The sequence below is a fragment of the Pleurodeles waltl genome, chromosome 9 (genome assembly GCF_031143425.1).
Source record: "Pleurodeles waltl isolate 20211129_DDA chromosome 9, aPleWal1.hap1.20221129, whole genome shotgun sequence".
NCBI classification, from domain to species: Eukaryota; Metazoa; Chordata; class Amphibia; order Caudata; family Salamandridae; genus Pleurodeles; species Pleurodeles waltl.
The window spans coordinates 397,234,232-397,254,075 of record NC_090448.1 but is presented as its reverse complement, the minus strand read 5'-3'; the positions used below and the strand labels follow the sequence as shown (position 1 = coordinate 397,254,075).

The following is a 19,844-nucleotide window of genomic DNA, read 5'->3' as shown; positions in this document are numbered from 1 at the left end:
CAAATTGTCTCACTCTCTAGTAATAACAACACTGGAACCAGTTTTCACAACTGCATGCGGGCTGTGAGGCCGATTAATAATTGCCTAAAGTTAACTTCCAGGAAGACAGAGGTCTTCCTGTATGGCAATAATGCTTCTTTTTGGTAGCTCCAAGAAATGGGAACTCTTCAAACCCGGTCAGAAAGTTAAGGAACCTAGAATTACAGGTGACGACAAGCCCACCTTTGGTGAGCAAGTCACTACTGCCATTTCTTCTTTTTATACTCTAGGGACAATACAAAATCTTTCTATGCATTCCACATTAACTACAGAAGACAGTAGTGACGGCCCTAATTCTATCTAAAATTGATTACTGTAATGGTCTCTATTTAAACATGCAACAGCGATTGTTGAATATGCTTCAGATACTGCAGAACACAGTAGCACACATGCTTATAGGGATTCCCAAGTTTCATTCTGCCCAAGCCTTATGAAAGCTACATTGTCTACAAATCAAGCAGCATATCACCTTTAAGACCCTATGTATTGCCTACAAAGCTCTTCACGACAAGGGCATGGGGTATCTGAAAGGTAGCTTTTAATGGTACTCTCCTAACAGGACTCTTTGCTCTACATCGGCCAAAATCATTACAGTTCCTACATTCAAGCGCTCCTCTTGTTGCGGTAGAAGCTTTTTTCTTCGCACAGCTAAGCTATGGAACAGTTTACCTTTAAATACCAAATCCATGTCCAATCGCCTGTCTTTCAGAAAGACTTTAAAGCGCTGGTTATTTGTAAATTAGTAATGGCTTTGCTTCTGACCTTTTGAACAGTTGCAGCACCAAGGCGCCTCAAGGTATTAATGCGTTTTATAAGTACTTATTATATCATAGCAAGCAATTCAGGTTTGTCTCATTCTGTCACCAACCACTTCTGCCACAGGGCTGGAAGAGACCACAATAAAGTCTATAAGGTCTCCTCTGTACTGTAGCCACATCTTGCAGAGGCTCCCTTGCAGGGCCCTCATTTACTAACATGGGTGGACATGTGATTAGGAGAATGAAGGAATACAGCACACCCAGGCATCTCAGCACACTCAGAACTGCAACTTTTGAGCCTTGTTAGAAGGATGAAACCATCTCCTTGATGTCAGCAATCATCTGTGGAGTTTAAAAGGCATGGAGAAGGATGGTGTCCAGTACTGATCCTATGAATTGGAGTCACTGGGAGGACCACAGGTGAGATTTGGGCTAATTTATTGACAAGACCAGTTCAAACAGCAGGGATCCTGTCGACTGCAGATAGTGTGGCACTCTCTCTGCCGATCCGGCTTTGATTAGGCAGTTGTCTGGGTACAGCAAGATTTTGATGTCCGACCTTCTGAGATAGGCCGCAACCACTGCCATCACCTTCATGAAAGCCCGCAGTGCCGACGTTCAGCCAAAGGGGAACACTGCAAATTGATAGTACTTAGAACCCATCACAAATTCTTAGTAATCCTGGTGTGACTACAGGATAGGATTGTGGAAGTATGCATCCTGCAGGTCGAGTGACATCTTCAAGTTCCAAAGCAGTAACACCGGAGCCAGGGTCAGCATTGTGAACCTTTCCTTTCTAAGGAACAAGTTCAAGCTTCTGATGTCTAGGGTCAGGCACATACCACCATCCTTCTTGGGTACCTGGAAGAAACATGCACACCATCCTCTGTCTTTATCCTGCTTTGGCATTAACTCCACCACTCCTTTCTGTAGGAGTGCTTCTACCTGTTGATGCACGTGGTCTGCATGGGGAAAACATGGTGGGTAGGGGATGGGGATTGGAACCTGAAGGAAGGGAGGGGTGTAACCTTTAATTACAATTTGGAGGACCCACTGGTATGGCCTTTCAATCCAGGAGAAAGGATATTACACCATCACAGGCTATGAGTGGGATTGGGAAAGCAAGCTACGTGAGCTGGTGGGGAGGGGGTCTGGGTTTAGAAGAAGATGAGAACAGTTGCTGGGCAGATCCAAATCCCTTTCCTCTGTCTCTGTCTAGCATGACAAGTGTATTTTGTTCCTGCTACTGGGCCTGAGTTTGAGAGCACTGACACTGGCAAAAAGAGAAGCCTCTTGATAAGCCACGAAAAGTTTTGAACTGGTGGTAATCCCTCTTAGAAGGTGGCAGTTGCTAGTCCAAGAAGCATGCTATGGTCTTGCTGGTCTCGAACTGCTCTAAATCGGAGTCTACCTTTTCTCTAAAAAGCTGTATTCCATTGACTGAAAGGTCCGTGAGGTTGGCCTGAATGTTGAATGTACATAACCAGGCATGTTGCCTCATAGATATAGAGCTGTCTTTAGCCCGGGCCACAGTCCACAGTATCCACCCCAGACTTAATGATATGCCAGGAAGAATTCTGTCTATCCTTAATTATTTCTTGTAAGTGTGCCCTCAAGTCTACCAGCACTTAAGGGACAATCATCTTGGCCATATCCCCGAGAGCCTGGTTATAATGAGCTAGGAGGCAATTTGCATTGAACAATTTAGGTGTAATACTCCTCTCAGTGAAAGTCTTCTTTCCCTTGGCTTCTAGGAGTTTTGTCTCCCTGTACGAGGGAACTGATGGGAAGGTGCCTGCTGGCTGTCAGAAAGGACATGATAATTGAATTATTAAGCTTGCAGGTGAAGGGTAGGTAGAAGGAAAAGGTGTATCACCTAGAGCAAGTGGGTAACGTCTAACCACCAGTCTGTTGACCGAAGGAGCTGATATGGTTTGCCCCATGCTGCCAAGACTGGGTCTAAGACGGCATCATTGAAGGGCAGTAATGGTTCAGCCGCTGGAGTTGTTGGTAGCAGAACCTCAGTGAGGATGCTGGCCTTTGCCTCTACTGTCGGGAGTTCAAGGTGCAATACCTCCATCACTTTCTTGACTATTGTATGAAAAGACATCACAACTGGAGTGGGCTCCCAGTAGGAAAGTCCATCATAATCTCAGGCAAAGTGTCTAATACACTTGTAGAAGATGGTCCTTGCAGCTCATGTATCTGGTCAGTCCCATAGTCACCTCCATATAGATATGGGCCACACCCCAGCAAATTGTTATTTTGTACATCATGCCTACGCAGTTTGGACCCAGCTATATGCAAATCAGTCTTGACCTGCTCCAGTGGGAAGAGTCCTGCTTGATCTGCCAAGCCAGGTCCTCCCTGAACTGAAAGAACACAAGAAACCCAGGGCAAGTTTTGGGTCCAAACTCAGGTGGCATGGTGTGTAAAATAATGATGGACTGAGATGTGGCCCGAGTAATTAGCAGTGGCTGAGATTAATTCAAGCATAGGATAATATTATGCCACTGACTAACATTGACTGCCATAGGATAAACTGTGCCATTGACTAACGTTAACCGCTGCAAGATAACATTGAACCCTTCACTAAGGTTGACCCCATATGAAAATACTGTACTTTCAAATAGCACTCGTCTCCATAGGATTACATAATGCCATTGACTGGATGACCTTTGTCCATTTGGAAATAAAGTAAAGTAGGTTTGCGTATGTGCCAGAGTGCAGGTGTTTTGTGGCCCTAGTGTTTGAGCCTCTTGTTACTTGCATCAGTCTCTTCTCAAATTCTGGAGTAAAACCATCATAGTTCTGTGCCCTGGGTCCGCTATCAAATCATGAATGTATTCCAATGCATACACAAATGTGGGTGGTTCTATGCAACTGCCAACTCACTAGATACCAAAGAGTTTGGAATGCAAATCAGTGATACCGGGAGGCTTCGGTATTGTCTGCAGGTGATAAGGCATAGTAAATACCAGGGAGCTCCCTTAATGGCCGCTCTGACCTGCTTTAATATTAACGTGTTGAAATACCAATCACTGTAGGTTACTGTTGCTTGATTTTATTTGAATGATATGGTTGAGGCACTTACATTCAGGCTTCAGCTGCAGAACCCTCTGGAAGTACCTAGGATGAAGGAAGCCTTTGCTATCCCCTGGGGTCAGAATGGCTCTATTGACCGACCAGTAAAACTTCAGTCCATCTATGAGGAAAGAAAAAGGTCTTCAATAACAGAGATGAACGAAGCATGCTTCAAGTATGAGTAAGACATCCATATCACAACACTACTTTTATTTGTTTTTGACTGTGATGACAGTGTCGCACTCAGGAACCAAAGCCAAACTCATTATGTCCTCTTTAGTTCTTTAGGGTAAATTTGAAAGAATCTTCTGGGTTTATATTTTATTCAGAAAGTCACCAAGAGAGCTGCATAACTTGTAAATCTGCCCTTCATATTTTTCCAGGGCACAGGCTCAAATATAACTATTCCACAATGCCTATATAGCACTGTTTTCAATTGTTTTAAATTGTTAGCATCAAGGAGCTGAGGGAACTAAATGGGACATATGTATGAAATACAATGAATACATATTAAGGTTCCAGTTTTACACAAAGCAGAGGCGGTCTCTAGGAAAGGCAGGGATTGGATTATGTCATATGTTGCAACAGCAAGCACAACACAAAATCTACTGTCTTAAATATCAACATATATTTATTAAAGAACAGTTATAATAATAGGACAACAGTGCACATATTCGGGGAGTGTGGCTTGAATGGCAAACGTGGCGGACGTGCTCTGAAAGAGCCCTGCTGCTTGCCCAGTCTAACTGGCAACCATCCTACCGGGAACCCACCATCAATATCACCCAAAAAAGAACCTCCCACCCCTGAGTCCTCCACTGTCTTGCAGCCTTGCTAGACAGTCATTGGGGATACATGAAGCGAGGGAGGGAAGCCGTTGCTGATGAGGGCTGGGCCCAGTGGCGGAGCAGCGCCCCTTCAAGAACACACCGGGGGAGCGGCCCCTGGGCACCAGAATTGGATGTGCACCCAGAGTTACAAGCGAAGACGAACCAAAGGAGGGGCATTGGACACGCGATACTCGATGTGAGTTGGCTGGCCCTTGCCGCACCTGAGACCCAGTAAGGCCTGGAGTGCCACACATGAACGCTGGAAAAAGCGGCGAGCTGTTCGACTTGCTGCCCCAAGGAACAGGGAGGAATGCGCACTCAGATTGTGCTGAGAACTCACAAATGGTGGGGGGCTAGCAGGGGGCTCCTTGTAAGGTTTACACACCTGACACTTGAGGCGGCACGTCAGACCCATCCCCCACTCCGCTCTATCCTTACCATGTGGCCTACTGTTATCGGAGCTACACACTAGGCTGCATTGTCAGTGAGAAACTGCCTTTGTGCTACAATACACAGCAAGTACAAGTGAGAAACAGATTTACCAGCTCCCACAAGACTAAGTGCAGGGGAGCCCCATGTAAATTAAATTATTATTGACACTTGACTGGGGGCGCTCTACACAGGCACGGAAATGCTTTTTCTTATACACTGAGACACCAGATGGCAAAAAAACACAGGTGCTACCTGGACATTAACATTAACAAACCATCCCATATAAGTGCCTAACAGACTTTGGGGGGGGGGGGGTTTAAAGACTTACAGGCAAAGTTTACAGATTGCTATTGCCTACACATCCCCAGACGAGCAGCAGGCACAGTGGAACTCTCTGTAGCAGCCCATCCTAAAACGCTTATCTGCCATCAGTCATGAGAGTAGATTGGAATACCTCTTTCCACTTAACAAAGGGGGCTGCTTGTGCTGCAGCACCCTGAACAATCGTTGGGCACAGGCAAGCATCTATTGAACCTACTGACTTTTTCTAGTTGACGTTTTCTACGATGGAAACTCTAGGAACATGTGCACAACTTATTTAGACCCCCCCATTGCCATTGACATATTGGAGGTGCACAGTGTGTGTTGGACCTACGGGACTCAGGGGCTGCTCGTGCTGCCATCCACAAAGGCCCTGGTGCAACCTGGCAAGCGAGTCCTTGAGTAGAGACAACATATTGGTCTGGACTTATAACCCGAGGCAATGGGGCGGACACGCGCTATCACAAAAGGAACACGCTTGAAATCCCCCATGGAGGATGATCGGCTGGTAAGGGATGTGGGGCGCACAGATGTTACCACACCCCAACTTTCCGTAAGTGATCAACTCAACTCTGAGCTTGCAACAGTGCACGTGGCGGGCCTACTGGGGGGAGTGGAAGGATCAAATTCTGTCACCTATGTGAAGCAAAGACTGTGGCAACTACTTCCTCAGGATGCTCTCTCACGCTTTTTCACAGTACATCGTCCCCACTGTGTACCAGCACGTAGACTGGCGCCGTGATCCAACCCATAACCATTCCTGTTATGCCTACTGCCAGAGACAAAGACACTGTTCTGCGCAAGGAACAGAAGCTTGGCAAAGTCGCTGTGGATAACGCCAAAGTAATGCGTTTTCCTGACTACACAGTAATGGGCAACAGCAGCAGAACTCCTTTCTTGCAGTTAAACGTCAACTTCACAAACTAGATTTCCGATATGCCCTCCTCTTTCTGGCACAACTGGGGGTGGCAACCGGCAATTCTCCAACACCCCGGAATAAGAGTGGGACTAGCTGGAATCAACATGACATTCCACAGCAGACAGCCCTACCCGCTCTGGCATTAAGTTACATGACGGGAAAGCTCTACGTTACCGAGGTAGACTGTCCACGGCAATCCCAGCAGCTGATAAATGCACCTGACCTGGAACGAGTATTACAGGAGGTGTCAAGCGTTACAGAAGGCCGCAGCACTCAGTGAGCAATAGCGATGCTCTGGGCTGGATGATGAATCAGACAAGACACTCGATGGATGGATCTACTACTATTTGGCTGTCCAAAACAGACTCTGGGGCTCTTCTGGATATCACTCCACCAACGACAAATTACATTATCTGAAACGCTGCTCACATGGTTGCCAAGGTTTACAATTTTCTTTTCACTAGGCGGCATGTCCATCAACGTCCTCCCCTAAAAGACATACGCAATTTCCCTAGCTTATCTTTTGCAGGGGGAGGGGAGAATATCATCATGGGACCAAAAAGGTGCTTGCACACTAAACAGCCTACAATGAATACAACTATGCCTTGGTAAGCAGAGTGGCCATGCACTGACGAATATACATGGGTTCCTGTACATTTATCCCTTAGCATAAGGGGGCACTCCCTAATTGGCTGCCTAGGTATAACCCCTCCTTCAGTACCTTAACTGCCTGATTCTTGCTGAGTTCTAGTTATCTCATTAAGCGGAAACATGTTGCGTTTCTGCTTCATTGGTATTTCAAGTTTTCTGTAACAGGTTTGCATAACATTAGCTAAGACCACTGACCTACCATGGAACAGTCCTCCCACCCCCGGCCCTCCACAGGCACATCGAGCACCACTATGCTCTCGCTGACACTGCCATGACCCCCTGTGTTTCGGCAACATACACCTCTCACTATGACCCATTTTAATATACTCACCCGGTACGTGAGGGGCATGCACACACCATCACGCCAATGCTCTGTATATTCCTACCTGAAGAGACGATCCACATACATAGCACTACTGCAGAAGACTCCACTTATCCACTCAGAAGCTCTCAAGCTGCAAAGACATTGGCGTGGGCAGTTATTTGCCACAAATTATTCTACTTACGCCAGGGGGATATTGCTGTAGGTAACCCCGGACACTGCTCATAGTTGAGAACATGTTGTTGGATCCAGAAGACCACTTTGCCCTGGTGAAAGGCTGGCTTGATGGCCATCCCATCCTGCTCAGCTCTATTTATGCCCCAAATACCAACCAGACTGCCTTTTTACAATCCCTTTCCAATGCCCTATCTCGATGGAGTGACACAGCATGGCTTCTTGTGGGGTGATTCCAATAGTGTACTGGATACTACCCTTAACCATTCCCCCCTGACCCTATACAACTGTAACTACCAATGCTCACACATTGACTGATTGGCTCGGCCAATGGCAGCTAGTTGATTTCTGCAGGCCCATAACCCAATCACAAAGGTATACTCCTTTCATTTGGACCCACACAACCTACACGTCCATATGGACAGATTTGTTGGTGCATCATCGCTGCTCCCCTCTATTACAAATGTGGAATATATGGGGCGCATCCACTCTGATCACAACCCTCATCTGCTACAGCTGCACTGGGTGACCATCCAACCTCCCATTCCTACATGGCGCCTGCACCCTGCACTACTGGAAGATCCGCCATTAAAAACTTCCCTTGGGTCAATGGTTGTAGAGTATTTTCATAATAACACTAAAACAGCATCCCCAAGACTGATAGAGTGGGATGCTTTTAAGGAGACGATGCAAGGACACTCCCTATGAGTGCAGGGTAACATGGGACAACAGATTAATAGGGGCGTCTCCTGCTTGGAGAAAACATTCTTAGATCTGGAGAAGAGGGCAGCTGGCATTCCCAGTACTACACACGAGCTAACAGATGTGCAACGTGAACATGCTGCCCTACTGGAAAGACTGTGGGCCTGATTACGATTCCGGCGGGCGGCGGAGGCCGCCCGCCAGAATTCCGCCCGCCAGAATTCCGCCCTCCATAATACCGCTCCGCGGTCAGAAGACCGCGGAGGGTATTATGAGTTTTTCCCTGGGCTGGCGGGCGGTCTCCAAAAGACCGCCCGCCAGCCCAGGGAAAAACTCCCTTCCCACGAGGATGCCGGCTCGTAATAGAGCCGGCGGAGTGGGAAGGTGCGACGGGTGCTGTTGCACCCGTCGCGTATTTCACTGTCTGCAAGGCAGACAGTGAAATACATTTTGGGGCCCTGAGGATTCCTTGGGGGCAGCGGGAAACCCTTCTCTGACCACAGCTAAGCCGCCGCGGTAAGAATGCCCCGCGGGGCACCGCCGGCCTGTCGGCGGTGCCACCGCGTCCCACGGCCCTGGCGGAAGTAATCCGCCAGGGTCGTAATGACCACCTGTGTTCTCTTACTCATACTGTGCACTCAGCACACACATATTCATTGGTTGATAGAACCGGACGACTACTTGCATGGATGGATCATCAGGCAGGTTCAACCACAACAGCCCATAACAGCGCTACGTTCTGAGACAGGCACCATCCTTTATGCACAACACGTTATCCATGAAGAGTTGACCCGACACTACATATAGGTGTACCACACGGTCACTAGCCCGGAGGCATATGACTCCTTTACTAACCTGCCATTGCCCTGCATTATATGGTACAGGATGCAGAACTTGACAGTCTCATTACACTGTGTGAAGTCACATAGGTGATCAGGGCATTAGCCACTGGCAAGTCCCCGGGACCCGATGGTTTGCCCACTGAGCTATACAAATTCTTTGCTCCTCAATTAACCCCGCGCTTAAGTCCTCTCCTGGCCCAAACCAAATAAAGATCCCTGCTCACAAGCCCCGACCGACCGTTGGCTCTACTTAAAACTGATTATGAGATACTGGTGAAAATACTTGTGGAACATCTGGCACCACTAGTCTCCTGCTGGGTTCACACGGACCAAAACAGGCTTGTCCATGCCCATAACACCTCACTGAACTTATGCAGTTTCTTTAGAGTTATGACATATGCCTGCCATGCCTGGCCTTGTGCTGGATGTCCGCTCTTAGGCCTTGAAAAGGCTTTCGAATCATTGGAATGGAAATATCTCTTCATTACACTGCCTGATATGGTATCGGGCATTGCTTTCTGCGACAAGTAAAGTTGCTATACACTGACCCCTCAATCAGGGTCAAGACCGGACCCCTACTTTCAAATGCAATTTCCATATGAAGAGGAACGAGACAAGGCTGCCCACTGTCGCCTTTTTTTCCTTCCCTGGCGATCGAACCACTAGCGTTGGGAAGTAGATTTAACACATCCTTGCTCAGAAAAGGTATGGGCTGCCCTGATAGAGGGACCTAAACACGTACCACGCAATGCCCGGTTTAAGCTTACTCAGCTCTACATAGTACACAGGGCTTACCTTACTCTAGCTAACGTGAACCAGTTTTATCACAGAGTTGATGCAGCCTGCCCGCACTGTGCCCTCATAGATGTTGACTTGCTACACATGTTATGGGCCTGTCCCAAGCTACATACTTAATGGGTCACATCTAGCTTAACAGTGTGCACAGAAAGCCCAAAATTGCACAAGTGGGAAACATGCCTTCTAGGGTTGTATCGTAGACACAATAAACACTGAGTGACTTCCCGCTTTTTAGACCTGGATTCCTCAATGGCCAAGCAGCTTATCACATGAAGGTGGAAATACTCAGAACTCCCACTGCCTATTGCCTGGAAACAATTGCTGCTCAACTGGGCACAAGCCAAAAGTGTGGCCATGCATAAGGAGGACACACTAGGGCTGCAGAAATATCCCATCACCACCCACTGGGACAACATTCTTTCTGATCTGTAGTCTAACCAAACACTCAAACCCAATGATAACACTAGCAATGTGACAAGAACACCGGACACATAACAGAGGCTGTTACAAGATATTATCTGTATTACACGTTACAATGTCCCTCATGTAGACACTTTTTGAAGTCCTCAATACTAGGGTGTCATGTTATGATTCTCAAGATAAAAATTGTGGGATGGCAGCTGGCTGCACTTAATGGTCTATCAAGTTGTTTGATTTAAACATTCATTATAGCATGGTTATTACATGTATGGATCTGCCTGCTCTGCCACAGGTGATATGCCTAGCGTATTGTCTATTTCTTTTATCACAATATGTTTGTCATTTGATAATATTTAGACACTGTCATCACATGTTATGGCCTACTTTGCACTAAATGTCAACAATTCTATTGCTGTATTGTAAAATGTGATGATTTAAATTCAATAAACAGATTCAAACAAAAAAAACAGTGTATATTTTCTGATTACAATACTCCTAAATTAGCTCACACCATGAAAGAAAACTATTCAGTTTATTGTGGAGTAAAACAAAAAAGAATACTTAGAGCTGGATTTAGAGTCTGGAGGAGTGGATACTCCGTAGCAAACCTGACTGAAAGCCAAGATGCTATATTACAAGTGCTTTATATCCAAAGGCACTTGTAACAGAGCAGACAGGATATCTGTCACGTTTGTGACACAGTAATCCATTTGCCAAACCCCCAAATCTGCTTAGGCATGAATAACATTGTATAACTTAACTAACTGAAACTACATTTTACAAGGTATACCTCAAACACAGAAATCACATTAAAGAGCCATCACCCTTCCTAATTAACCAAATTAAATCCTGGATACTTTAAGTTGTAACTGCTGTAGGTGAGATATATCATAACACGATTCTGGGGTTAGGATCTGGCTGAAGAAGAGGATACAGTGCTTTCCAGGCCTTAGATAAGAAGAAATATCCTTACAAAGTGCTTCCACAGTCTACGGACAAACGCATCTTTGAAGCAAATCGGTACCTGAAGCACCTAACAAACACCGATACCAATGCCTTTGATCTGGTCAACTCACCTGATAAAGCTTTAGGAAGATCTATAAAGATAGCCAGGTCGCAACTTTTGCGCATGCCTAAATAACAAAAGATAAAGCGGGAAAATTAAAATAGGTCTGCAAAAGGACACTTAACAGCTCCCAGAAGCCCTCCCCGTCTCAAAAACAATCTGCCTTGTCATAAAGGCCTTCTCTTCAGCAATGGTGTTATGAATATCTACCATTCATCTGACTCAAACAGAACACAGAGGAAACAGAGAACAGCCATCTGAAGTGAATTACAGCTGTATTTACTGCAAAAGCATTAGTGCTACAAAGACTGGATATGGTTACATTGAATACTGGTAGAAATGTATGGGTTACAGGTCATAGAAGACAATAGTACATTACGTCAACTGCACGTTTATGCGATGACAGCACATTCTATAATGTCTGTGTTGCTCCTCAAGCGTGGAGGGGTATGTTTGAGGGGAGACTTTAAAGTAGCAAGATAGGGTTTTGCTTGAAGATTACTTGGTAGGTGTTTCATTAGAGAGGTGTTAGATACAAAGCACTTGAACTTTGATGGAAAACTAGGTGGTGCCTAGACTGAAAGGCAGCCAAGGTAAGAGGCAGTATAGAGATAAGAGAAGTGCTAGATAGATAAGGGAAAATATGTGGAGAGAACTCTATGCTTAATAGATAGCCACCCTTCCTGGTGGTGTGATGGTAAAATTGTATGAATTGTTGGCTATGAAATATGCGAGTAGACTGGGATAGACAGATCAGGATGGGCAGAGGTCAATGGGAAAACAATATTTTGATTTTTGAGTTGTTAAGGTTTGTAGAGCAGTGACCTTCCGAATGTGGTAAACTGCCAGAAATTCTGGATTAAAGGCAAGTCATGGAGGGTAATATTGTCACTTAATTCTTTAGAGCTATGCCACTCAGCAGCATCATTAAGTGTCATGGTCACATCATACAGACAAATACAAACGAATATCAGGTAACCCGAAAGGGACCTTTTCTGTCTCTAAGCCAGGCATAATCCAGGTCAGATTTCGGAATCTAGTTAGAGGGCCATGATTGAGGGTGCAGGAAGGATACGTCAAAGCAATCAAAACCCCACCACAGCACTGGAGGAGAAAAAAAAAAAAAAGGGAGTTGAGAGAACAACAAAAAAATTGTTTAGGGGTGGCAGTCAAGTGAGTGAATTAGCCTATGTGCTCTTGTTATCTTTTATATTGTAAGACAAGCCTTGGAGGCCATAATTTGACAGTTCAAAGCCTTGCAGCAACACAAGCCTCTCCACTCTCAACTGGTCTTCAAACACAAAGTTCAAATTAGTGGAACAGTCTGGTGCAACCATGTTGTTCTGTAAACTCCACACAAACAGTAGAGATTTAGAAACCTTGCCTCATGTGCTGAATGGGCACCAAAAATTGGTATTAGAAGCTGCTATTGCCACCCAGCTGTTACCTCAGTGCGTTAAGTCTAGAATGGTTGCCAGTGAATACAGGAATCCAAAGGATATTATGAGCACAGCAGAGGACTAGTAAGCGCATGTACACCCCCTGTTGAAAATGACCATATCTGTGTGGTGGAATTTTGGCCATGATGGTTTTGTTGGTTGTAGAACTTTGTGCACTTTACCCCTGCTAAGAAAATAAGTTACTTACCTGTAACTGTAGTTCTCCAGTATTGGAATCTTTCATAGATTCACATGCTTGAATCATTCCCCGTCGTCGAGATGGGAGTCCCGGTATAATTTTCACAAGTAATGTTAAAACATATTGAAGAGAAAAAGGCCTTAGGCCCCTTCAATTTGATAGTCTATCAGAGTCATCCTGTGAAAAAGGACCAAACTTGATCCTCCACCAATCAGGCGACAGCACCCTTCAGAACCTCCTGAGAGAAGCTCTAGCACCTCAGATTTTCCACGCACAAGTGCGTATATTACGATGAGTATATGTACTACTAGAAAGAAAGAGGTGAAGTGAGCTTCTCCGGGGAGGTGGGTGGGTCGCATGTGAATCTATGAAAGATTCCAATACTGGAGAACTACAGTTACAGGTAAGTAACTTATTTTCTTACTCCAGTATTAGAACTTTCATAGATTCACATGCTTGAATCAGAGTAGAAAGCAATAACTATGCACATTGTAAAATGACAACCCCTTTAATAAACAGGTTATCTTAGACCACCAAACCTTATCATCATCATGTATAAATTGATGAAGTATATGAGTGTACTGACATATGTCTCTACATATATATCTATATATACATATACATATATACACATCTATCTATACACACGTATATATACATAAATATAAGTATCTTTTTATCTCTAATATAAATAGGGATATTCCTGTGAAGATACATGATGAAATTTAAATAACAAACCAGTATTAAAACATAAGACAGTAATGTAACCTGAACAATATCTGATAACCCGCTTACTTATGGGATTATGATAGTGTTCTATTATCTTTAGATACATTTTTTTTTTTTTTTTTTCCAATGTGCATACCTTTTCTAGGATGGAGGGATGTAGGAGAAATGGCTCACCTTCACCTGAAGAGATTCCTGAGAACCGCTTGGCCCACTGCTACCTCTCCGTGCGAGAGGGACTCCAAGCAATAGTGCTTAGTAAAGGTATGACAGCTCTTCCATGTTGCTGCCCTACATATGTCTTGTAGTGGCACTCCGGCAAACAGTGCCGCCGACGATGAGACTTTTCTCGTCGAGTGAGCATGCACAGATGACTGCAAAGGTTTGCCCGCTGCCTGATGGCAAAAGCGAATAGCAGAGGCGATCCATCTTGAAATACTCTGCTTGGATAGCGGGTACCCCTTCCTAGGGGCACTGCACGCCACAAATAGCTGATTAGAGCGCCGAAAAGCTTTTGTCCTGTCCAAATAAAATTGAACGCATCTTTTCACGTCTAGAGAGTGTAATGCTCTCTCCGCTGGAGTAGATGGATGAGGGAAAAAAGACTTGAAGACCAAAGGTTCGTTAATGTGAAAGTCTGACGGAACCTTTGGAATAAAATGCGGGTTAGTGCGCATTAGTAGTCTATCTTGTTTAAACTGTAGGAATGGCTCTTGGATGGAGAGCGCTTGTACCTCACTGACCCGCCTAGCTGTTGTAAGAGCTATCAATAAGGCAACCTTCCACGATAAATGTTTGAGGGAAGCACGGTGGATCGGTTCAAAAGGATGCTTCATCAGTTGTGCCAAAACAATGTTCAGGTTCCACGAAGGAGGTGGAGGTCTGAAAGGAGGGTAAACCCTGAACAACCCCTTTAGAAATCTCTTAATCAGCCGAGAAGAGAAGAGTGAGGGTGTGTCATCTGAACGTCTGTATGCAGCTATGGCTGCTACATGAACTTTAATGGACGAGTGTGCTAGGCCAGATCGAGCTAACTCTAAGAGATACGGCAACATCTCTTCTGGTGGTGAAAGAAAAGGGTCGATTTGACGCTGATGACACCAGGCACAGAATCTCTTCCATTTACACTGATACGCCTTGTTAGTGCTATCCGCTCTGGCCTGTGACAAAATATCTCTGCAGTCCTGCGGGATATTCAAATGCGCAAATTCTCTGTGATGAGGAGCCATGCCGCTAACCGCATTGACTGCAGATCAGGGTGTCGAACTTGGCCGTTGTTCATTGTTAGTAAATGAGGTAACGGCTCCAGCGGAATATGAGGTTTGACTGAGAGAATGAGGAGCTCTGTGAACCAATGTTGGCGCGGCCAGTACGGGGCTATCAGTATGAGAGTGCACGGTTCTGTTTTCATCTTCGTGAGGACCCTTGGGATCAACGGAATGGGAGGAAAGGCGTAAGCAAAGATGTCTGACCAGACTATCGAAAACGCATTCCAAGATCCCTTTTGGTGATGCCAACTTGCGAAGAACTGGCATTTGGCGTTGTCCTTCTTCGCAAACAGATCCACTGTTGGTGTTCCCCACTGGGAAAAAATCTGGGTGAGTACCGTCTGGTCTAGCTCCCACTCGTGGCAGTCCGATTTCTGCCTGCTGAGTGCATCTGCTGCCTTGTTGTTTATTCCCGGCAAGTGCACCGCCGATAGTGTGACGCCTTGCTGCGAGGCCCAGTTCCAGATCGCTTGGGCTTCCCTGGAGAGGGTGAGAGATCTTGTACCTCCTTGTTTGTTGAGATAGTGCATCGTAGTGGTGTTGTCCGTTCTTATCACCACTCGCGATCCATAGATTCTTGGGAGAAACGCTTGTAAGGCAAGGTGCACTGCCCTGAGTTCTAGCCAATTGATATGCCTTGATGCCAGATGAGTTGGCCATTTGCCACTTATCTTCAGGTCCTGTAATACTGCGCCCCAGCCTTCCAGTGAGGCATCTGTTGTTATGGTCCACGGGGCTGGCTGTTGAAGAAACGAGAGACCGATTGAGAGATGATGCTTTTGAGACCACCACCTGAGGGTTTTGATCATTATCGGAGTAATTTGTATCTGGTCTTCGAAAGTTCCTGATACTTGAAGCCATTGACGGTTTAGCTGCTCCTGCAAGGGGCGCATCTTTAGCCGACACAGAGGGATCAGAGGTATGCATGAAGACATCATGCCCAATAGTGATTTGAAGAGACGGACTGTAACCTTTCGTCTTTTGTGTATGAAACTCCCTAGGGTTAGTAACCTTTGTTGTCTCTCTAACGTGGGACATGCGATGCCGGATTCCGTGTTCAGTTTTGCTCCCAGAAAAGTAATACTGCGGCCTGGTAGAGGGTTGGACTTTTCCCAGTTGATCGTGAATCCGAGATTGGTCAGCAAGGAAACGCACTTTCTTGTTGACTTGTGTGCTCCTGTGTAAGTCTTTGCCTTTATTAACCAGTCGTCTAAGTATGGAAAGACCTGGTGCTTTCTTCTCCTGAGAGAGGCTGCCACTGGTGCTAGGCATTTGGTAAATATTCTTGGGGCTGATTTGAGCCCGAAGGGAAGGACGCGATATTGATAATGGCTCCCGGCTACAGTAAATCTCAAATACTTTCTGTGGGCAGGGTGGATTGGTATGTGGAAGTATGCGTCCTTGAGGTCTAGCGATGACATAAAATCTCTTTGATTGAGACGCAGAAGGACGTCTTGCAGGCTGATCATTTGAAACGATTGCTTCTTTAGGTATACATTTAGTTGCCTTAAATCGAGGATCGGTCTCCAATCCTTCCGCTTTTTTCGAATTATGAAGAACCTGGAATAAAATCCTGTTCCTCGTTGATCCCGAGGCACCTTCTCTATAGCTCCCTTGAGAAGGAGCTTGTAGACCTCTTCTTTGAGTTGTTGAGGGTATCTTGAAGGAGTCCTGCAGGGAGGGTTGGAGGGAGGTTTCTGGACAAATTCTAAAGTATGGCCCCGTTCCACTAATTGTAGGACCCACTTGTCTGACGTAATGGTTTGCCATTGACTGAGAAATAAGGAAATTCTTCCGCCCAGGGTGACAGGAGGAAGACTGGGCGTAGCCGGCGCCTCGAAAACATCAGGTTCTACGAGCTGAATCTTTAGCAGGGCGGGTTGAGCGTCCACGGCCTGCCGGTCTATTATAGGCTGGTTGAGTCAGTTGTCTTTGGGAATAGTATGGCCGATATTGTTGTGAAGCTGATGGATAGGAAGAGTATCTCTGTTGTTGATATCCCCCTCTGTAAGAGGGCTGGCCGCGCCCCCTAGGACGAAAGGATGATTTCCGATATTGCAGGGTCCCTAGTGACCTTGCAGTGTCCGTGTCTGTTTTAATTGACTGTAGGGCTTCGTCCACATGTTTCCCAAATAACGCTTGGCCATCAAAGGGTAAGTCTAGGATCTTATTCTGGACTTCTGGACGAAATGAGGTGGCTTTGAGCCAGCCCTGTCTTCTTAACACAGCAGCACCTGCAAGCTGTCTGAAAGCAGTGGTCGCGATCTCCATTGCACAGTCTATAAGCTCTGCAGACGTGTGTTGACCCTCTTGCACAGTCTTATTTGCCTCTGATTTTACGTCTTCCGGCAGTTGATTAATGAAAGGTGCAATATCCGCCCAAAGCTGTCTGTCGTATCGAGACAAAATAGCCAAGGAGTTGGCAGCTCTAAGCACTAGGCTGGCCATAGAAGAGAATCTTTTTCCTATGTTATCCAGCCTTCGACCCTCCTTATCTGGGGGTGCGGAAATCGGAGCAGAAGGATTCTTCGATCTTCTCTGAGCCGCTTGAGCTACTACCGAATCTGGAGGAGGATGGCCTGTCAAGCATGTTGGGGTATCATCAGGAGCTTTGTATTTCTTATCCAGACGTGGTAAAACTGCTGTGACTGTTGCTGGATTAGTCATGACTTTAAGGCATTCTTCCCACAAGTAGTTCACCATCGGGATGGAGCGCACAGACTTCTGGAAGGGCTCTTTAAAATAATAAAGGAAACAATCTGTTTGCTTCGTAGGTAGCGGTAATGCAAAACGCTTGGCTGCCCTCTCTAAGAGATTGTGAAAACCTCCAATGTCTTCAGGTGGGGACTCCACCTTCGAATGAGAAGGAGAAGATGGAGCAGGAATAATATACTCGTCCCACTCTGAGTATCTATGAGCTCTCCTTCTTCTTGATCTCCTTCTGAAATGTCAGTGTCTTGGGGAATTGTCATGTCTGGGGTGGCCACATCTGTGAGATGCAAAGACGTTGGTCTTTGATGTGGAGTAGAAGGACCAGAAATGGGCGATGGATGAGGCTGTTCTCCTTGTGGAAGAAACCTTCTGTTATAATCCACCAACATGGCTCTAAGGCCAGTAAGCAGGTCGGAAGGGATATACGTTCCCTGTTGATACTGCTGATGCTCCAAAGAAGCCTGGGGATCATAAGCTTCCTCATATTCCTCCTCTTCCTGATATTTTACATTCAATTCAGAGGGGCTGTTGGCTGTACCAAAAGGCCCATCTTCATCTGAATCTTCATCTCCCTCCAAAAGATGTACTGGTACCAGGGAGGATACCTTACTAGGTGAAGTGTGGGTTGGAGTTAATTTTTCTGTTCTTTTTTTATATTTTTCCCTCGTCGACGGTGTCGTCGACGACGTGTAAACTGACTTTGTCGTAGACGGTGGCGTCGACGCTGGACGCACTGTTATTTTAATAGCCGCAAGCTTCGCCGACGAGTCTACCGTCAACGGTAAAGCTGACACTGACATCAGCGCCGTCGACGATGACGAGGTGTAGACGGTCGTCGACGCTGAAGTCGTCGTTGTAGTTCTCGTCGACGGTGGTGTACTCATCGACGATGTCGCCGACGGAGTCGTGGACGATGGAATACCTAAAGTAGCTGGAGTCGTCGGCAATGCGCCCACCGACGGTGCCGTCGACGGGGAATCCGTCGACGAGGCCTTTTTTCCAGTCACAGAAGATGGCTTTTTGAAAGGCACAGATGGTGGAACCGATGAGGATTTCCTGTGCCTCTCAGAACTGGAAGAATGTCTTTTCCCCTCCTTACTTGAGAGTTTAGTTGGGGAAGAAGATGGGCTGCGACCTTTATAAGACCCTGAGGCAGTCTTTTTGAGGGCTTTCCTTGAGGTTTGTGAGGGAGATCTAGAGCGTGATCTTGCCCTTTTAGTTGATCTCTTGGATGTTGATGATTCCTCACTCTCAGAATCAGAAACTGGATCCTTCCTATGTTTCAGTTTCTGCAGCCATATTAATAATCTGCCTTCTCTATCCTTTAAGGTCTTAGAAGAAAAAGTACGGCAAATCTTGCAGTCCTTGGCTGAATGATCTGGATAGAGGCAGTAAATGCAATCTTGATGAGGATCTTCAGAATGAAGTCTTTTCTTCCCACAAGTCTTGCAGTCTCTAAAGAGACTTTTCTTTTCCTTGTCAGACATAGTTGAAAAATAGCTGACAAATCCAAATAAATGAGTTTCTCTGAGAGAAAAAGAGCTGAATAAAGGTGTGAAAACAGAGCAGAGCTCTGAAGAGACTCCCTAGCACGACGTGCGGTAGAAAATCTGAGGTGCTAGAGCTTCTCTCAGGAGGTTCTGAAGGGTGCTGTCGCCTGATTGGTGGAGGATCAAGTTTGGTCCTTTTTCACAGGATGACTCTGATAGACTATCAAATTGAAGAGGCCTAGGGCCTTTTTCTCTTCAATATGTTTTAACATTACTTGTGAAAATTATACCGGGACTCCCATCTCGACGACGGGGAATGATTCAAGCATGTGAATCTATGAAAGTTCCAATACTGGAGTAAAGTGCCTGTGCTCCCCCTTTCAACGCGATGAAATTGGCATACCCCTGAATCACATATTGAACTTTCCTTTAAGTCCCTCATATATGGTACCAAGGTGCACCTAGGGGCTGTAAGTTAAATGTCTCAAGAGTACTGCAGCACTCACTATGCCATCTACTACAGTGACAGTGTAAACAGGACTGCCTACCATTTGTAGCATATCTGTGCTGTTTTAAACTGAAAATTCAACCTGCCAAAAACACCTTTTAAATAAACCTTCCTTTTAAATTTTAATAGGCCACCACTAAGTAG

The 19,844-nt window shown here is 45.8% G+C and overlaps 1 protein-coding gene across 2 annotated transcripts in view; it reads right to left on the bottom strand.

Annotated features, from left to right (window-relative positions):
• Positions 1-19,844, bottom strand: part of TRPT1 (tRNA phosphotransferase 1) — a 57,784-nt gene that overhangs the window by 5,799 nt on the left and 32,141 nt on the right. For both annotated transcript variants that reach the window (XM_069207108.1, XM_069207109.1), the window contains exons 6-7: positions 11,369-11,425; positions 3,892-4,002 (exon numbers count right to left, since the gene is read on the bottom strand). In XM_069207108.1, the coding sequence (XP_069063209.1) occupies positions 3,892-4,002; positions 11,369-11,425 (168 nt within the window). The remainder of the gene's footprint in view (positions 1-3,891; positions 4,003-11,368; positions 11,426-19,844) is intronic.